At 38.9% G+C, this 20,331-nt stretch overlaps 2 protein-coding genes across 2 annotated transcripts; both read left to right on the top strand.

Annotated features, from left to right (window-relative positions):
• The first annotated feature begins 345 nt into the window (after positions 1 to 345).
• On the top strand, positions 346 to 9,061 carry slc39a9 (solute carrier family 39 member 9). The gene is made up of 7 exons (XM_063500099.1): positions 346 to 881; positions 1,005 to 1,113; positions 2,275 to 2,481; positions 2,858 to 2,926; positions 3,300 to 3,385; positions 5,639 to 5,773; positions 6,016 to 9,061. Exons 1-7 carry the CDS (start codon positions 786 to 788, stop codon positions 6,247 to 6,249), a joined length of 936 nt encoding a protein of 311 aa, XP_063356169.1. The 5' UTR covers positions 346 to 785; the 3' UTR covers positions 6,250 to 9,061.
• Positions 9,062 to 9,402: 341 nt separating this feature from the next.
• plekhd1 (pleckstrin homology domain containing, family D (with coiled-coil domains) member 1) lies at positions 9,403 to 20,311 on the top strand. The gene is made up of 14 exons (XM_063500215.1): positions 9,403 to 9,526; positions 9,651 to 9,825; positions 12,173 to 12,266; positions 12,403 to 12,492; positions 12,957 to 13,033; positions 13,200 to 13,291; positions 13,391 to 13,443; positions 13,614 to 13,708; positions 13,852 to 13,945; positions 14,616 to 14,806; positions 15,891 to 16,023; positions 17,263 to 17,407; positions 17,869 to 18,012; positions 18,444 to 20,311. Exons 2-14 carry the CDS (start codon positions 9,671 to 9,673, stop codon positions 18,599 to 18,601), a joined length of 1,521 nt encoding a protein of 506 aa, XP_063356285.1. The 5' UTR covers positions 9,403 to 9,526; positions 9,651 to 9,670; the 3' UTR covers positions 18,602 to 20,311.
• The last annotated feature ends 20 nt before the right edge of the window (positions 20,312 to 20,331 follow it).

The raw sequence follows: 20,331 nt of genomic DNA, 5'->3' as shown, positions 1-20,331 counted from the left end.
AAATTAGATAAAACAATCTGGAAATTTTACATTGAAAATCTAAAAAAGTATTAACAATTTTCCTCCAGTGTATTATTTATTTATAGTCATATTTTACGTTTAAGTGTATTATTATTTGCAATAAATAACTAAATAAACAAATAGCCAAACAAATAAATAAAATTTTAAAAATCGCACAAAAATAAAAACTGCAAATTCTCTTACAGAATCTACTGTTGGTGTTTATTCTTGGTTTTTTTCCCTACGTTTATGACTTGTTGCTAAAATTGTCACATTACTTCCTTATCTTTTCCAGCGAGTCTCGCGGATACGTGGCAGGTCGCCTGAACTCTGACCCGGAAGCACTTTGATCGGCTCCAAACAAGAAGATGTTCAGTTAGCCGGTGTGTTGACGCTAACCGAATCGGGAAGTTGCAATATTATTCTGACAACTGGACTTGACAGAAAATATGCGAAGTATCAGTTGTTTGCACTGGACGGTTACCGTTTCCGGGTTTCTTTTTCATTAATATCGAAAGGCATATACATACTGACGCTAGTTAGCTTAGCTTTGACTGCGTTACCGAGGCCAGTGAGAGACACACTGACCAGTTATAACGTGGATGTTTAGCACCAGACCGGGTTGGTACCGAAAGTGGGTCGTGACGTGTATTGAATTAACCACCAAAAAACTGATGTTCTTGAACTTTACCGTCACGAGCAAAAGTCCGTGCTAAAAGCGCAGGTGGAGGTTGGATTTGATGGTATAGCTTAGCAGTAGGTTAGCCGAAGAGAAAAGTGCAGTCATGGACGATTTTAGCTCGATCAGCCTGCTGTCCCTTGCGATGCTGGTGGGATGTTATGTGGCCGGGACGATACCTTTAGCGGTTAACTTCTCAGAGGTAGGTTTGTGACATACGTATGCATGTAGCTAACTTTAGCTACCAAGCTATCATGAAATGGACTGAACTTTCAAACAATAAGAAGCTACTGTGCTTAAGGTCTGGGTCTCTGACTTTGTTTAGGAGAAGTTGAAGCTGATCACTGTGCTGGGAGCAGGGCTGCTCTGTGGGACTGCACTTGCCGTGATCATCCCAGAAGGGGTCCACGCACTTTACGAAGAAATCCTTGAAGGTAGGGTTCCTTGGTGGAGATGGAAGGTTTGCTCAGATCATGAATGGACAGACAATTAAGAATTAACTACTGTATCAATAACTGTAAGACAATGTAATAGTCATGATTTTTTACGGACTGCAATATCTTTGGATTTTGCACGTTTGAAGATAAGCTCATTCGGTTATTTTAGTCTATGGCTCAGAAAACTAGTAATAATGCCTTTCACAATCAGCCGGGATGTGCTACAGCTCTTAGAAATACGTGTTCCTTAAGCTAAGAAATACATGGATGAGTTGCAAAGCTCAGGGCATCCACTGTCATATTGGTTTATTTCTAATGTACAGTGTGTTTCAGAGGATGCCATGGTGAAATAGTCAAATAAACATAAATAAGTGATACACGTCTCTCCTAATCCAATAGTAGATAGATTAAATTAGTTAGCCAGTTAATTATAAAGAAAGGACACCAAGTTTTCCCTTTGTGTTGTTTTGCTGCTTTTCTCTTTGATGTGTAATGTAAATGTAATCTTTCTTGGGTTGGTAGTCAGACAAAACAAGTTGTTTAAATACTTCCAAAAGTGATCACAATTTCAAATGAGAAGCAAATTGTCTTGCCCCCGCCACACACAATTTTGGCTGCTTCCTGTAAGTTAAGAAAAAAAAAATCTTGATAGAAGACCTTGAGCTAATAATTGTTTTGTGTTGCTTGTCATTCTACTGAAAGTACTGAGTAATTGTAACTTTCAGCGGTGCATCTTTCCTGAGTGTCTGTTCTTTCCTCATTTCCTGTCAGCTTCTTATTTTATGCACTTTATAATGCAAAATCTAAAATAGTCTTTAGATGTTTGTGACAGCGCTAGATTCCTTCATGCTTGCAACAGGCTTAAACTGAAATATACCAGAGGAAAATTAAGTAGAGAGCATGTAGACCAATGATATAGGTACATGTGCTTGTGTACATTGTAACAGTATGAATTTTATTTAAACAGAGGAAAGTAAAGTACAACATCCTGAAATCAGTTTCTGCCAGTTTCCGACTTATTGTCATTTCCATATCAGCAGTATTTATGATGGTCTCTGTGCTGTGTGATGGAATTTTAATTTTAAATTTCTTTGGTTCTGCTGCATTAACGTATTTGTGTCTTTATCAGACCATTTTTCTGCTGATTTTCTCTTTCAGCAGGTGGACACCACAGTCACGGCCAGTCTGCAGTTGCAGAAGCTTCCGAGGGAAAGGGTGAAGCAGAGGCAGCTCTTAGTGCTAGTGGGAAGCATGAGCACAATCAAGAGCAGCTCCATGCCTACATTGGAGTGTCTCTGGTTCTAGGCTTTGTCTTTATGCTACTGGTGGACCAGATAGGTAGTTCTCATGTTCACAACACTGAAGGTAAGCATTCAAATAGCCTTAGCCAGAGTTGGTTAGGGAAAAGCAGCAAAAACGGCTTCGTCATTAGTCTCTTCTCGTCTTATTCTCCTTGAAAAATAAGATTGAATTAAACCCAAAACACATCCAAATGGCTCAACTGCTAATTCTGTTTTCCCAGATGCACCCACACTCTGCACTGAACAATTTTAGAGATCTTTATTTAAGCTGATAATACTCTTCAAAGTCTGCCAACGTTGTGGTGTTATTTAACTCTGTGTGGACATAGTGGTCCATCAAGATTATTGATTTGTTTCCTTGCCACAAACTGTTTGAGTTGTGTATGTGTGTGTGTTTGTGTTTATTTATGTATGTATTTATTTATTTATTTATGGTTTAGATCCAGAGGCAGCAAGAGTTGCTTCCTCCAAAATCACCACCACCCTGGGGCTTGTGGTCCATGCTGCAGGTAGGTCTGGTTTTATATCTTCTGATAATGCTACTGTACACAAAATAAATATTAAATAATATTATATTAATTAATTATATTAATATTTAATCATAAATATTAAATATGTATTTACATTTGGTGGAACTCATGAAAAAGATGTAATTTTATTCTGTACCTGAGTTTGTGTTACTTCAAAATACAATGAATTTAATTAAGCTTTAAATTGTTTTAATTTGGAAAATTTATACACAAATGTTACTTTTCAGTTCAAACAGTAATAGTTTCTTTTTATTGCAATAGTTTAATCCAGATTTTATTGCTGTTTTAATGACGAATCATTGCTTTTAAAAGTGTTCCAGTAGTTATTGTACCTTTCTTTTTTTGCCTGCAGCTGATGGTGTTGCATTGGGTGCTGCTGCCTCAACCTCTCAGACCAGCGTTCAGCTCATTGTCTTTGTAGCTATCATGCTGCATAAGGTAAATATACATCATATATAATGCAGTCAGTGGTTGATTTTTTTGTTTGTTTGTGTGTATACTAGGGGTGCAACGATACTCGTATCGATATTGAACCGTTCGATACAGTGCTTTCGGTTCGGTACGCATGTGTATCGAACAATACAAAATTTTTAATTTATTTTATCAACTTTTCTTCTGACGATGCTGTCTGTGTTGAGAGCTCAGTGGATCTGCGTTCGACTACTCCGCCTAGGCTGCACTGTCGAGCGCAGATCCACTGAGCGCAGCGCAAGCTAGCAAGACAGAAGCTTAGCTCGTTGCAACATGGCAAATTGAACCTCCCCCTCCCTCATTCAGATCTGGCCTTTGGAACTGTTTTGGTCTTCATGTGAAGTATGACCCTGAAGGTAAGCGCGTCATGGACAAAAGTAAAACAGTATGTCGGATGTGCCACGCAATGCTCAATTACATGGGTGGGAACTAGTGCTTAGCGCAGTTTGCTCGTTAACGTGTTGACGCTGTCCAGCCCCACGCACGGGGCGATCCGCGGTAGCTCGTTAACGGAGATTTGCCGTGTTGTGGCGTTAATGTCATTTCAGATTAACGCTGACAGCACTAGTGGGAACACAACGAATATGACTGCACATTTACTCCGACATCATCCTAGTGCAAAGACAAGTGGAAGCAGACAAAAACAACAAGCACCATGCTACAAACTTTACCCGAGTCATTTAGACAGCGTTAGCACATGATTCTCCTTATGGGGACCTGATATGTTTAATATGCTGCTGAGAGTATACCCCAGAAGAAGCGTATAGTATAGCTTTTATTTTGGAAAGAGCCATTTCTCTGTAATAAACTCTCTTTTCCAAAGATGGATTTCTCCATGAGATATTTATGTTTTTATTACTTTGTCGTTTCAGCAACATTAAATTTAAAAACTGTACTTTTGAGTTAAAATATATATTTATAATTTTAATAAATGACAAATTAAAAAAGCATGAACATTTTTTGTATCGAAAAAATATCAAACCGTGACACCAAAGTATCGAACCGAACCGAACCGTGAATTTTGTGTGTCGTTGCACCCCTAGTGTATACATATACAGGCATCTTAAAAATAAAGTTTGCACAGGCCTGTGAAAAACTAATACGCCCAATGATTCAGTAGCTTGTAGAACTATCTTTAGATGTGATAACTTAAGTAATTATTTTCTGTGTGACTTTATTAGTCTCTCGTAGATTTGGAGGATATTTTCCGTGTTGAGGTCTGGACTTTGCAAGACTTTGATTCTTTTTTTCAGTCATTCTGTTGTATTTTCCAGTGTCTTCCAAGCTTTAGTTGTCAGACAGATGGCCTTACATTTGACTCTTGAATACTTTGATTTGTTTACCAATGACTGCAAGGTGTCCAGGTCCTGTGGCTCCAAAACAAGCCCAAATCATAACCTCTCCACCACCATTCTTCATAGTTTGTATGATCTGTTTTTTCTTGATATGCTGTGTTTGGTTTTCTCCAAACCAATGTGGCGCTGTGCATTATGGTCAGACATCTGCACTTTAGTCTTGTCTATCTAAAGGACATTGTTCCAGAAGTTTTGTGGGTTGATCGGATCCAGTTTTGGTAACTTAAGCAAGGCTGCCATGTTCTTTTTAAAGAGAAGATTCCTTCTGTTAGCAACCCTTCCACAGAACCTATACTCATTCAGTATAGGTTCTGTGTTTAACATTTAAAATTGTAACTGAGGGCTGTAGAGTCTGAGATGTAGCTCTTGGGTTTTTTGCAATCTATCTGGGCACTGTACAGTCTGACCCTGAGATAAATTTGCTGTGTTGTCTATGTCTAGAAAGATTGTCTGATATCTTGAATGTTTTCCTCTTGTGAATAATCATTGTCACTCAAGGATGATGGATATGTTTGCTTGTTGTTGAATAAAAATGGACCTACAACCCTTCCCAGACAAACAGTTGCTTCTTTAAGATCACTGCTGATCGCTGCAGAGCAGCAAACTGACAAAACAGCTGCATTTATAAGAGGTGCTTACACTTAATGATGATCAATTACTACTCCACCATAAATCCTAAGGAAGCAGTAAGGGTGTCTTTAATTTTTGCAGGCCTGCAAATGAATTAAATTTAAGTACAGCTACTGAGTTTATAATGCACAGAGGATTTTTTTCAGCATTAATTTGCACATTAACTGGTAAAAGAATTGATTGTTGGTTGCTGCAGTAAATTGCTATATGACCTCTTCTGTTTTGTTGATTGTAGGCGCCAGCAGCATTTGGTCTTGTATCCTTCCTAATGCATGCCGGTCTCGAGAGAAATCGTATCCGCAAACATCTCTTGGTCTTTGCCCTGGCAGCGCCAGTCCTCGCCATGCTCACATTTTTAGGTCTCAGTCAGGTAATTATTATATTTTTGCACTGATCGGTTTTCATTTTGCTAGATGTTTAGTTTTCAGTGTTAACTGTTTGGTACAATACAGTACTTTGAGGATCTAGATATCCAGCTGTCATCTTACTAGTCTGTATTGGGATTTGTGCACTACTGCCCAAATACTACAAAGACATTATTTCATCAACATTGGAGTCACTAGAAAAGGAGAACTTTAAGCTTTACACTGTTCTTGTCTCTTCCCCTCTTAGAGCAGCAAAGAAGCACTGTCAGACGTCAACGCCACAGGTGTCGCCATGCTTTTCTCTGCCGGCACATTCCTCTACGTGGCAACGGTCCACGTTCTGCCTGAGGTGGGGGGCGGCGGTCACAGCCACGCTCCCGCAGGAGGAAACGGAGGGAAGGGACTCAGCAAGGTGGAGGTGGCAGCTCTGGTGCTGGGCTGCCTCATTCCGCTGGTGCTGTCCATCGGTCACCATCATTAGACCCACAGCTCATGATGGATTTTAGATGGGTGTACAGGGGGAAGAAGCTGAAACAAAGACTTCAATCACGGTGGATTCAGATGTCTTATTGCTTGGTGTCTGTTAATGGATCTTGTGCAGGGACTTCTTATGACTTGAAAATGAACTCGAAGCAGGGAACGAGTGAAAATCAGAGTTGCTCCAGTGACAACCAGTGTACACTATGATATTTTATCTAATGACACTGACAACAAAGTATAATGCATCTACTGTATGTATGCATTAATTCCACCAGAAATCATTTTTTTCCAAGATGCCAGAGGTGGATCTTTTAGATGAGTTCATTTAGGTCACTGTGGATTTTTCAGTGTTGCATTATAGTGCTCGTCCAAGTCAAAAAATAGCCCTGATTTCATTAGAGACCTTTTACTAGATGGCAGTTGCACAGTGAGATTTAGTCTTGATTAAACTTGTGATATCTCAAAAGCAGTGAAACTCACTTTTTTAAAAAATAATTGTATAGAGTGTAGATAAATTAGCAACAATACTGATGGATTGGATCTGATTAAGTGCCATATTAGCAAGCTTGAAACAGATCTCTGAAGAGGATGGCCCCAAAACAACACTGGCTTGTACAAGATGTTTTCTTCTTGCCAGAGGAGGTCATGTTTTCACAGTAGATCAGACAGATTAACCAGCAAGATGCTTGTAACAGTTTTTCCGTGGCTAGTGAGTTTCTCTAGCAAGTGGAGAGTCCGGCACCGCTAGAAAAATCAGTTGTAACAAGCTCTTTCTTTATGCGACACAGTTTCCTTTAAATCCTGCATAACGACAAACGCAACTAGCCTCCCATCTGAACATCAACTGTCACTTTTCTTTAAAATTTCTTTAGTTTATATTTAAACTTGGGATAAGTCTGTGTTGTAGAGTGTTTTCAGGTGGTGGAGGGATTTGTCTTGCTCGAGGGCATTAATTGAGTAAAACCTTTTCGGGCACAGGAGAACAGACCTGTTAAAGATTGTTTGAGGAGAATTATGAACAACCGTTTCATTTTATTTGGGTTAACTCTCTATTAAGTAATTATACTTATAGCAATAATCACCAAAAAGTGAAATTGAGGCCAGGTCACTTCTTTGTCAGCAGTGCAGCCAAGTCTGAAATGTGTACAGAGGGTTTGTCTTGATCATAAAGGTGCTCGTTATGTTATTCACGCACCAAGATCGGAAAGTTAGAGGGTCCCGAATGCTGCTCTGCCTCAGTTACTTCTCTGCTCCAGTACCATTAAAATGTAAGTAGGCTGATTTTGGATATCTTCTGTATCACTGTGCCTGCTCACAGCAGAGCTCGCGTGTTTGTATATGTATGTATACTGTACAAAGCAACTTCTTCCCTCCACAATCATCAGGATTTCTTGTGTGAGACAGAACTGCTTACTCTCAATTACAGTTTCTTTTTTTTCTATGTTGAACTTTTGGACATCGACGAACTCGTCTTCGCAGTACCAACTCAACAAGCTACAGACTGACTTGAGGAGTCTTTGATTTATGTATAAATTTAAGGCTTTTACACACGACCTGTGAATTAATTCTAACTTGTATGAGAAGAAGCACGCCGTGTTGTTTTAGGCTTTGTTTTTGTTTGTTTTGTTTTTTGAGTGACTGTGACAGAAGGTGGGGTGAAATTGCATGCAGACCAGGAGCTGCATGACTGTTTTGTTTTTTCTGGGAAACTGTTTGTGCGTACTAAAGGGAACTGGGAACCGTCCCCCTCCACTGTGATGCTTCACAACTTGGCACACTAGTAGGCAGCCTCATTATGTACCATTATATCTCTGTAACTTGAGTTACTACGGCGATCTACAGCTTTTTCATCCCTTACAGAAAACCTTAAAACTTAATTTGGGGTCTGGTGGTATATATGCTTTAGCCTAAGCAATATTTTCAAATGTCAAATATTAAAAATATCCTAATGTATCAAGATTACTTCAGCACAATCTTCAGTTATTTCTAAGGGCTAAAATCCAGCAGATATTTGGCTCTTTTTAATTAAATTTAATTTTTTTTATCCCCAAGTTAAAAATTTAACTTAGGGATTTTTGATCATTTGTGGGCTTAAAAACACTTTTGTGGCTTGATTTAATTAACATTGCAGTCAAAACAGGGAAAAAAAGCTTTATAATGGTTAATTATCCTCTTAAAAGTTGGGAGACTGTAGAGTTGGCTGCAAGAGATCTCTTTCTAACTTCTTATTCAGAATGTAGTTTGTTCACCCATCAGTTTCAAAAGTATCAAAGTGTTGTTGTTTTTAAATTAATATTTCAACACAAGGCTTCATCATCTTTTCCTGAACAGCCAAAATACTGGGGTTTAATTGGCTGAAGGCACATCCCCTTCAGATTTAAAATGGTCTAAATGCATTTCATGATTAAAGATAAAGGTTCATATTGGGGCTGATTGGGATCAAGGAGGGTGGGGATATCAGGCTGATAGTTGTATAGTTAATTTCGGTGGAGGTCGGTGTGAATCTGTTTTCTTTTCCTATCATTCCTAAAGGGGTCTGCCTTATTTCCGTACTTTGATTGTAAAAATCAGTTGTAAAGGAGCGTGTTTTATGATGACTAAATTAAAGTTTTTTTAATTGGTGATGATGTCTGATCATTTAACTTACAAACATAATGGGTCAGTAACATGTTTTGGTAATTTCTTTAGAGCCTGAATAAAATCACAGAGGTTCAGACTGCAACTGTTGCCTTATAGTTACACTGTCCTGGATTTCAAGGCTGAACTATCGGTATCTTTATAATCTTCTGTCCATCCACTCGCACACATGTTCTGTAAATTAATCTGATACCTGTGACACTAAAGCTATACAACAACTGTTCTGACTCTTCATCCTCTTTAATAGAAAGTTGTGGAACCATGGCCTTCCTCTTAACTCACTGCTGGGGTGCAGGATGGACTGATGGAGAGACCGGAGAGTTCATACCTGCCAATAACTGGAAACTGCTCCTCTCTGCAAATACTGTAATCTGAATAACAGCTTTTACTGGCTGGAATATATCGACCGGCTTCAGATTTAGCAACTCATTCCTAAAGCTTCTCTCCCTCCCCCATTGCCTTCCAGTATCCCTCCTCTTCCCCCCCCCCTCTCTCATCCTGTTTTCATCGTCGCTGTGCAGTCAGTCTGCCTCCAGCTGATGAGCGTATTGGCAGCTGCATCGTTCCGCCCTGCTGAGTTATTGGGATTTGTTTGCTGCTTTTCCTGCTTTGTATTGAAGCTGTGCCTGCAACACCTCTATGTGTGTATGCGTGCGTGTATGTGTGTGTTTATCGGGTGTTGCTGGACTAATTGTTATTGAGTGATTGCATTGTGCTTTGTTTATTTATTTTTATTTTATTGATCATTTTTGTCCCACCTCCCAGGGCGAGGGAAGCCACAGAGGATGTTCTCGTCTTCATCCAGGAACTCTCTGTTTTCGCCCTGGTCGTCAATGGAGCAGTCAGACTCTGAACTGCTGGACATCAGCACCAAAGTGCAGCTGCATGGCGTGCTCTGGAAGAGGCCGTTCGGTCGGCCATCAGCCAAGTGGTCGCGCAGGTGAGGGTGAGGTGTGACTAAGTTGTTGTTGTTTTGTTTTGATCCTACAGCTAAATGTGATCAATTCTCTTGATGCCTCAGCTTTTTCTTTAGTTTGCAGGCTGTCCCTTGACAGCGACAAAACAATCATGTTTAGGAAGTGGTTAGAATTTTTTCTCCTGTATCAAAGTCTGAACTAAAAGTTTGAATTAGCTGTGTTGTATTTAGAACACATTTATTGGCTGTTACAGCTGTAAAATAAAAATTCTTGTATACTGAGAGAAAATTAAACCTTTTAATTTGCATTACAAATTGTAGGTAAAACATCTGCAGTAATTTTTCCCTATAAATTGACAATCATTGTTTTATTTATTATCTTTTATGAATGCTTATTGATTAAACTTCTTTTTTTTTTATCCCAGAAGAGAGCAATAGGATTTTGTAAACTGTACTTTGACATGTTTTCTATTAGAGGATTGCTTTATGTAATAACAGGAAATATTTATCCACACCCACATTTTCAGTATATCCTGAGAGCAGTTTAAATTTGGTCAAAATGCCTGGATTGATATCTTGAGTCATGGTAATGCTCTTAGTTTACATAACAGTTAAAACGACAATATACGGTGGATCCAGAGAGTCCATTTGCAGCACACTATTTGTAACCTATCCCAGCTGCTTGTGTCATAAAGGTCGCCATAATTTTCAGTAAGTGCTTCTTTGGATTTCAGTGCTATATTTGGTTTAGTAGGTTTTATATTGGTTACCAGCTGTTTAATATAAATCTCCCAACCAGTGGGATGAAATGTATGTAAAAGACTTATCAGCCTTAAGTATTAATGGTCCAGCATATTTCACAGCTTCTTTTATGGTGAAAATTAAATAGTCTAATGAAAGTCAGGATGAGTATTACACATTTGGATGTGTTGTAGGAGTTTTCTAAAGACAGGAAGGTCTTGCAGTGTTTGAAAAGTAGGATGAACTCATACTAGAAACTAAATTAACTCGCAAAGCCACTCCCTAAACTAGTGCAGTATTGTGCAAAAGTCTTGAGTTACTATTAATTTCTTTATATTTTGTTTCCAAGGAATGAGACTACAAGGCTTTCTGAAGGTCTTTCAGTGTTTTTCTTTATTGTGATGAAATGCTGTGTGTTCACACTGACCTATGAATCATTCAAACATTGAAAAAGACACCTAAGTCACAGGATGAGCAAATGCTGAGTTTACACATGACAAACAATCTGGCAAAGAACTATTTTTACAGCAACAAGGCGATTCCCAAAGTGCTGCTACCTGAAAAGTTGTTTAGATGGTGTGCAGCATGTCCTGTGAGGAAACTGGACAAATTGAGGACAAAAGAGGACGTGGTAGGCCTAAAGCTTTATCTGTACTATCTGACAGTCACGTCCTTAATAGGGAAGAAAATCCAGCAAAGACCTGACATGGTACCTGAGAGATGCTTCTAGCCGTGCAGTTGATCCATCTACTGTTTACTGAAATGGTCTCAGTGGTAGAGTGGTTGTCAAGAAGCCATTTTTAAGGAAGGAAAACAGAGAAAATGCTGATGCATTCCAAATTAATTAATTCCCATTTTCCTAACAAAAGATAAAGGCAGGCTCAAGACTTTTGCACAGAACTGTAAATGAACTAATTTTCTTGCGTATCTTTTTATATGTGTCAGATTTAATTTAATGTAATGACTCAGTGAAACAAACATCCTTATTTTAAGAAGGCTTTATCATTCCAGTGTGTAGACCTGTTTGCAGTACTCTGATTAATAGATGGATAAATGGGTTTATGTTATAAAATAAAAACTAGTTTAACATTGTTTATTATATATCATATTCATCCAGATTATACTTATAGTATGTCTGTAATAATAAAATATATGCTGTCACAACACTTAATTATAAAGTTAATTTTATATTTTAATAAATAAAATAAATGATTCCATTCTTGCCATCCGTTTCTCTGTGTCATGATGAACAGACTGATGATTGGACCGGTGGACTTAGGAAAAATATGAATGGACAGAAAAGAGCAGCTCATACACGAGATGAACTGTACTCGTCACTTGCTATTTAACCCAAAGCAACCCAACAGTGGTTTAAACAGAACAAACAGTGTTAACATAACATGGATTCAGTAATGAGAAAATAAAGATATTACAAAAGACGTGTGTGCAATAAGACTGAAAACTTGCATAAAGAGAAACAAATGTAGAAAAGTGTTAATGGGTTATCAGCAAAAACGTTTTCATATTCAGCCAATCGAGTGACCAAAACTTAGAGCGATGCCAGACGTCGGTTCCTTTTAGCCCCACAGGACTAACTCAGTCTTGCTTTCATTGTTTCCTTGGTACGAAGATTCTTCATCATCAAAGACAGCTTCTTGCTCTACTACGCAGAAAGTGAGAAGAGAAACTTTGAGACCAACAGGTACTTCAACATTCACCCCAAGGTGAGCAGCTGCAGCATCTCTGGTAACAATAACAAAATTGAAGTTAAAGATGTGCTTGTTTTCTGATGTTTTATTTTAGCTTTGAAAGCTCAGATGAACTCAAATGACCCAAAAACAAAACCTTTTCCTGTCTTAGGGAGTCATTCCTCTGGGAGGATGTGTGGTGTCAGCAAATGAAGACTTGGGGATGCCCTTTGCCATCATCATCAACCTTGAAGATTTCTCTGTAAGCACATGATCCTGTCACATTTTCGCAAAAAATCTTTTCCCATTACATTATAAATTATTGCAAGTTTAAATCAAATTTAAAATAAGCTGGTGGAGACCAAAAACTAAGCTAAAAATCCGTATGCCAGGATGAAGTACTCTAAAATAAGGTAGATGTTAATTATTAATGTTGTGGTTACAGTTTATTTTTCTACTGCCCCCAAGTGGTTAACAAATAATGTCATGTAAGTCTAAAACTTGTCATCTGTGAAGCTGTGTGTGGAGAAAAAGCTGCACACAGACAACACGCAACAACAAATTTCTACAAAAATAAAGATATCAAACAAATTGCACATAGTTAACTGGCTGGAGCTTTAGAGCGAGACACACTACCATCACCGCCCCAGCCAAAATTCATTTTACAGCATGAAACGATCATTGATTAGCTGCTAACATGTAAAACACAGTGTGTCCGGCCCCCAGGGCACCATAGTGCTGGCTGCTGAGTCTCAGGAGGAGCAGGTCCAGTGGATGGAGATGCTCCAGGAGTCAGGGAAAGTGTGAGTAATTCATTTACTTCATTCAGAAGTATTATTTTTGAGACACATTTCTTCTGCTGTTAAAAACATGCTTCCTTTGTGTGCTGCAGCTTTTTAAAAGCATTTGAATGTTTTAATTTCGCTAACAGTGCTTTGATTTTCTCAAATCACTGCATCTTCCCAACAGCACATGGAAAAATGCACAGCTGGGGGAAGCGATGATTGAAAGTCTGGAGGCTCAGGGCTTGCAGCTGGCCAAAGAGAAGCAAGAATACCTGGGTAAGCAGGAGAAAGGTCATCTGAATAAATTTACCTTTCAAAGATCTTACAAGTGAAGGCAGGGTATTAGCAATAATATTTATTTATTTTTTCTTCTAGATAAACTGATGGAAGAGACTGAGGAGCTTAGTCATCAAAGAGCTCAGAGAGAGGTGAACTTTCAAGGATTAAGAGATTAGTATTGATTTATAAGTAAACATGAATCATTTAAGTTTTATATGGAGATGATAAAATGAAAGATGCAGATAAGGTAGTAGTCACCTTCATCATTAGATCATTGATGTTGTATTTTAATAGTTATTCAGTTTGTTTGTCAATGCAGGAGCTGGAGCGTCTGAACCAGATCCTGGAGGAGGAGAAACAGAAGTTTGAAGAAGTGGTCGTGGAGCTAAAGGCTGAGCAGGAGCAGATCAAACTGTACACACTCAGCCTTTCATACTTTTACTTTTCTTCGTTCCCTGCTCAATCATTGAGTTGGTGCTGACTAACATGGGTTAAATACACTTTTATCCCCCTCTGTTTGTCTGTTTTCCTTTGTTTTCGTTTACACTGACTTGCAGCGACCTGGATGGTACAGCTCAGTCCCTGAAAGGTGTCGAGCGTGAAAAAGAAGAGCTGAGCAGCTTGACGGTCACACTGCAAAAATCCCTCGAGGTAATTTAGCTCGTTCCTGTATCATACAGGAAACAGATGACTGAGATTGAACACACTACATGAATTCAGACCACCCCTAATCCATCTTCTAGCTTATCCGGGGCCAGGTCGCAGAGGGCCTCTTCCCAGCTTGATCCAGAGGTCTACACCTCACCTAGCTACTTTACTCTGAACTAACAGCGCCTCTACTCTGAACTACACTACTTTAAAACAACAACAAGAATCTCAAGCGGGGGATGATGATATCCCCCCTGACCTGGCGTCCTGGCTCCCCCTTGCCGTAGCATATGTGTTGTACCTCATCAGTCTGTAACTGGGAGAGCAGGCCATGAGACCCTTCTCCTGAATGGACCCTTACTGGATACAGACATCCTCAGGCAGGACTTGAACTTGCGACTCCCGCTCCAAAGGCGTGCAGTCTCACTACTACGCTATCCAGCTGCTTGTTATGTTTTTGTTGTTGTTGTTCTTAGTGCTAAAATAACTTCATGCAAGTTTAAAACAGTATGTTGGACACAATAAACAAAGTTGATTTTAATGAAAAGATTCTCACTTGGCTTATATGAAATATTAAATAGGGAATTTAAAAGAATTTATATGTGACAAATCAACTAAATTTTTTTTAAAATAAGCAGAATCTGTATCTCTCCTGTTTTTCATTTTTGTTCAGGAGCTGTCCCAGGAGAAACAGCGAACGCTGCAGCTGCTGGGAGTAAAGGAGCAGGAGGAGAAGGAGGCGGAGGAGGAGAGCTCAGAAAAAAGCTGCATGGAGTCTGAGGACGGTGACCTGCTGCAGGACCTGCATCACATTGAGGAGCAAATGAAGATCCTGCTGAAGGAGAAAGAGCAGGCTGAGGATAAGTGGGTGTAACCTCAAGAGCAAACGATTACTGGCAGAGCATTGTTGCAATCAGCAAGGAATATTTTAGGATTTATATTTCTCTGATTCTTCTTAGAGGGTACATCCAATACGACCATGTTCTGTTTTGATATTCTTTGACTGAGGAATCATACATCACACCAGGATATCACAAAAAACAGTCTGACAGGGAACTTCTATAATAATGTAACACAGGATGTAACTCTTAGTGGAAATGTGTATTGATCCTAAAAGAACCAGTAGATTGATTGGCGGCCGTAAGTGAAGTATTACAGGCAGCTGTTATTGACTGTGTAGCACTAATGTTCAGTTACAAAATGCTAAAACCTATAACATTGCATTTTCCGTATGCTTGACCTTTAGTCAGCCATTTGTCCTAGGTCACATTTGGACTGACAGCAGTATTTTTGTCATATGAACAATATATAACATAATCAGACTGAAAACATTCTCATACTTTGCTTGGTTTGTTGTATCACGCTAGATATGTTGGATCACATTAAATGTAGTATAAAGGATGCTGCTGATGAGATTTTAAACCCTGCATGCTCATGAATGGATCTCACAACAATGTCTATTAACTGTAGATGCATTTTTGCTTATTTATACTTGTCTATTTATACAGTGTCTGCCCCTTTTCATACTCGTATCACGATGAAAGTATATTTTCTCAGTTTTATTTGACATTCAGGAATTCAGTTAATTCCACAGATAGAAAACAAAAAGAAACCATAGAACATAATTATTCTGTAAGGAATACTTTGAACCTTTGGGATCCAAAACCTCAAAAACTAGTTAAGTAAATACATTTTAAGCAGATACTAAATACTCATGGAAAAATTCTCTTTAAACAAAAAATCCAGTTCTTCCTAGAAATGACCTGAGGTGTACATTCATGTGTCTCCTGTAGAGCTCAGTGAGCAGCATGACAGTAAGAAAACTGACAGATGCATCCACCATACAGGCAGTGTTGTTTAAAAACCCACAGACCAAACCCTTTCTTTAAGTTGGTCGGGTTTTGTGTGTGCTTCCTTTTTAATGTTGAGTGTGGTTTCTTTTATTCAGGCTCAGGGAGAATGAGCAGCTGGCTGTAGTCCTGCAGCAGGAGAGGGAGTACTACTCGTCTCAGGCCCGGACACTGCAGCATTCGCTCTCTCAGCTCAGTGTGGACAAGCAGCAGACTGAGGCTGAGCTCAAGGTAACACGGCGTGACTCAGCAGCTCTCAGCCTGCATGTTAATGAAACACCTTTTCAAAGATCACTGCGTTAATCCGCCGGCAGACTTTAGTCTTTAAATGTAGTTTGAGTGGAATGTTTCCTCTCTCACAACTGCCAAAAAAATGTAGATGAGTCTGTGTGTGTGTATTGATGTGTGACACTTCAGACCCTACAGCACAGGTTTCTGGAAACATATTATGACATATTCTAACACCTATAACAACAGTGTAGCATCTCGCTGAGTAACAACTGCATCAGAACTGCTACAGAGTTACTATGAATAAGTTACTCAAATTTTTATTTTTTTTTAACATTGCATCCAAATGCAAGACAAAAGTGCAAACGTAAATATTTAATCAAATGAACAAAGATAAGAAAAATAAGCTAGCTTTTAAATACGTGTTGCTAAAAGAAATGACACAATATAAGGCTTTGCATCTGTCTCACAAATGATACATTACTGAGTGGCTGTATAGCAGCAAAATCACAGCAGGAAGTCAATTACACTGGTACAGCTAGCATGCATTAGTGTTACGGAGTTAAATGGAATAAATCATGATTTTTTTTCCCAGTCATGACGTGTCAAAATATTTCAAAGGCTTCTAATAATCACACTCCTTTATTTATGTTGACCAATTAAAACATTCTGAATGTAAAATCCTCATAAAAACACCCTTAACGCCACTAAAGACATAGAAAGAGTGATGATGACATCCTGTCAGTTGTTTCTATTGCATCCTGCCTATAATCAGCTGGCTCACCCATCATACTCAGTCTGATCTCCCTGACTTTAAAGTATGCATTGCATTGACAGGGTTTCTCACTCTCCTTTGTTGTCTAATTTCTCTGTACGAAATTACATTTGTTTTCTGCCTGCTTTGCCTCATCACCTTAGTACACCTGCTCACAGACGGCTCCTTCTGCATCCCTTTTTCTCAGGCCTCAGCTTAAGTTGATTATTTGTGAAGTGCAGATGAGCAGTTTCACATGCAGAATACCCTCATGTGGGATAGCTTACACTTAAGATGTCTACCTAATTGAGTTTTACAGAGATGTTTTTGGACAAAAGCTAACATCAATCAATATTTATTCTGTTTAAGTTCAATTTTCAAACTCGCATCAAAAACACATCAGCAACTGATCAGGATACTATAGACTAATAATCCTCTACAGTATAGGTCTTAAATAAACTTGGCTTTCTATTCCCCCTTTTGCCCAGGCAGAGATAGAGTCGCGGATGGAGCTGGAGAGGAGGCTAAAAGAGGCTGAAGAGGCTCTGCAGAACTTGGAGAAAGGCCTGAACTCACTGGAGCGTACCAAAGAGAGAGATGAGAAGATGAAGGGCGACGTCACGCAGCTGAGGAGTGAGTGCATGCACTGATGTTATCCGTTTGGGTGTAGTTATCTGGTCAATATGTGATGCATTAAGTGCACTGAAAAATTCAAAGAGCTTAAGTCGGTTGTTGGAGAAATCTGACTGTGGCGGTGGATCATGCACACGCAGAACAAGGGATAGTCGTTTTATTGCCATGGAAACTGATTTAATTTGGCACTTCTCACACCTCTGTGACTTTGTATTTTCACTAGAAAATAGGACTCAATCATTTCTTATTAAATATTCCCGTAGACAAAGATTTACTGGATTTTTCTCCAAAAAAATTAATTTTGTACCATAATGCCATATTTTAACCTGTTATTGTAGGAAAAGGCTCTGTTAAGTTTCCAAGCTACCACTAAGGCATGAAATCAGGACCCTGTCTGAGGTTACATGTTTGAAGGCAGAGCATCCTCTTTATAACAAATGCATCTGATTGTGTGTATCAAGGGTTCTTTGAGGAGTGTATCTGTGCAGCAGAAATTGAGGCAAAGCTCCCAGCCATAATGAAGAATGCAGTATACCTTCACAAAGCTGCTGCGCGCAGAATTAAGAGCTGCCGAATCCAGAGGCGAGCTTCGAAGCGTCACTGGTGTAAGTTATATCATGAAATAATCATCATAGCATAATGACGCACCAAAGAAACATACTTCTCAAGTCCCTACTTTCAGGTACTTTTGGCTCTCTCCATGGAGTGTTTAAGTTATCTTTCTAAAGTGTTCAAAAATCCGATGCCATTTTATCGAGTTTCTACTTGTATTACGGTTACAGACTGTTAAATAATAGTAATTATTTTAGGTTTTGCCATAGAGTCTGAGAAATTGTTTAGTTAATATCTTTTTTCAGAGCCCCAGTTACCAGTCCAAAAACCCAAGATCTCTGCCTAATACTATTTATAAAAAAAATCAAGAATATCAACACATTGTCTTCGTGACAAATGATTAAAGCAATACATTTCTGAAATGTTGTTGTCCCAAATGGAGCACTCCACTGACTGAGCTCCACATTTCACTGTCTCGCTACAGTGAAACACTCCAAGTCGTTCGCTGTAGCCAACACTGACGGCAGCAGCATCGAGGAGCTGAGGGAGACCGCCCGACGCCTGACCTCGGACAGCAGCTTCAGAGAGAGCGTGTACAAGATCATGGCTCGCAAGGATGCCACAAACATAACAGACGTCTGAGAGGAGCTAGAGTGTGGTAAAAGAAGAGAAACGGTCCTTAGCTTCACCTCAGTCTCAGAGTCACCCAGAGATGCTGTTACCAAACCCATCATTAAGACACTGTAAATGAATGTGCACAGAAATCTGTGTTATTTGAAACCATGACAAAGTTTTAGTTGATCAGTCAAAATTTAAAAGAGTAAATATAAGAGCACTTTTTCTGTTCTCTCATGGTCTGATGGCTTTGTTGTCTTTTTGACTCAACAGTTCTAGGAATGTTAGGGCCAGTGGAGTTAAACTGGGAAATAAATTCCTAGCAGGGACAGATGTCAAGATTAGGCAAATAAGAGCGACTGTGGAGTCTAAGGCGCCTAGGTGAAAAACAAGACTCCAAAGCAGCTGCTGAGTTTTGCTGTATAGAGCTGTGGGGATTTATTTTAATTTTTTCATTAACATAAATTATGTCTTTTGTTGACCAGAAGGAACTAATCACATAAGCTAAACTAGGAATGCCACGTTTCCTACTCCTTTTCGGGTTTACTGTTATTTATTTTTAGCAAAACCTTCAAGAAAGCATTAGTAATAACCCTATTTTAAATTTCCAAAAGGTCATTGGTTAATTATTATCTGAAATTTCTATTTATTAGGTGTTGTTGATTGTATCAGTTTATTTACTATATAGTGCTATCAGAAAAGAGTCATAGTCACTCATGGTCACTACACTAGTTTCTTTAAAAAGCCTACACTCTATAGATGTGAAAAAGTACGTAGAGAATGTGTGAATATCCATATTTTCCGAATTCTTGCAGTGGAAACATCCTAATAGCTGCTGAGTTTTAGTTCCTTATGGTCAAGTTTCTGGAACCGTTTGACTGAAAATGACCACGTGGAGCTTTCAGATCTGATTAAGCCACATGTGAGTATCCTTAAGCTAAACTTAAACCAATGTATTAACTAGTTACTTTTTATGCTTAAAAACTAACAACACAAGAGTTTTTAAAACGATTTACTGCCAATCAGTGGTTCCCTGTGTCTTTGGTTTGTGGCCTCTTATAGAAAACCTGTTGTTTAATTTTAGTTGTAGGTCAAATAGGTAAATTTCCACAAATGCACTATAGCACTGAATCTTTCTTCAGTCACTTCCCCTAAGAGGTGGCTGTGAAAACAAAAACATGTAATGAACAACACACATTAAAAGGTCTTTACCCCGCCAGCTCCTTAGTACAAAGTCTGGGTCATCGTTGATCATGGCAGTTTGCACCAATCTGGGAGCAGCTGCCGGTGATACTCAGGGGAATCCACATGGAGTGTGTTGTTGTCCTGTGTCCTGCTTCTTGCACCCTATAGTAAGGTAGCATCCTTGTTAATCCACACATGAGATCTTCGTCTGTATGGCACATGTGAGGGGAAAAAAAGTAGGACAATGACCTAACCTGATTTCAACTGAGACTTTAACCGAGAAAACTACTTTAGGTTCAAAGAGAAAGAATTGTCTGACATCTCTGAGTTCAAAGCTCAGAATTAAAAAAAAAAAGAAGTAGGAACTTATTTCTTAGACTTTCCACGCCATTAGTTTTCTCAGGACCTGTCAGATTGATTTTTTCCACCCCCTGCAGGGACCTGACCACTAGTTTTGGAACCACCTGTAATTAATAAACCTTGCCGTATTAAAAAGGTTAAAAAAAAGACAAAAGAAAAATGATGCAAAATATAAATTACACTTACTGTTAATATTTGAAGTACATTTTTCT

The sequence above is a fragment of the Pelmatolapia mariae genome, linkage group LG16_19 (assembly GCF_036321145.2).
Source record: "Pelmatolapia mariae isolate MD_Pm_ZW linkage group LG16_19, Pm_UMD_F_2, whole genome shotgun sequence".
Taxonomy (NCBI): domain Eukaryota; kingdom Metazoa; phylum Chordata; class Actinopteri; order Cichliformes; family Cichlidae; genus Pelmatolapia; species Pelmatolapia mariae.
Note: the sequence above shows the minus strand (reverse complement) of the source record. Positions and strands in the feature narration are given on the sequence as shown.

Bases quoted from the DNA above. Each gene is read 5' to 3' on its own strand.
- slc39a9 (XM_063500099.1), top strand. From the start codon at position 786: ATGGACGATTTTAGCTCGATCAGCCTGCTGTCCCTTGCGATGCTGGTG. The intron at 882-1,004 runs GTAGGTTTGTGA...GACTTTGTTTAG, and splicing joins TAGCGGTTAACTTCTCAGAG to GAGAAGTTGAAGCTGATCAC. The intron at 5,774-6,015 runs GTAATTATTATA...TTCCCCTCTTAG, and splicing joins CATTTTTAGGTCTCAGTCAG to AGCAGCAAAGAAGCACTGTC.
- plekhd1 (XM_063500215.1), top strand. From the start codon at position 9,671: ATGTTCTCGTCTTCATCCAGGAACTCTCTGTTTTCGCCCTGGTCGTCA. The intron at 12,267-12,402 runs GTGAGCAGCTGC...TTCCTGTCTTAG, and splicing joins ACTTCAACATTCACCCCAAG to GGAGTCATTCCTCTGGGAGG. The intron at 14,807-15,890 runs GTGGGTGTAACC...TCTTTTATTCAG, and splicing joins AAAGAGCAGGCTGAGGATAA to GCTCAGGGAGAATGAGCAGC.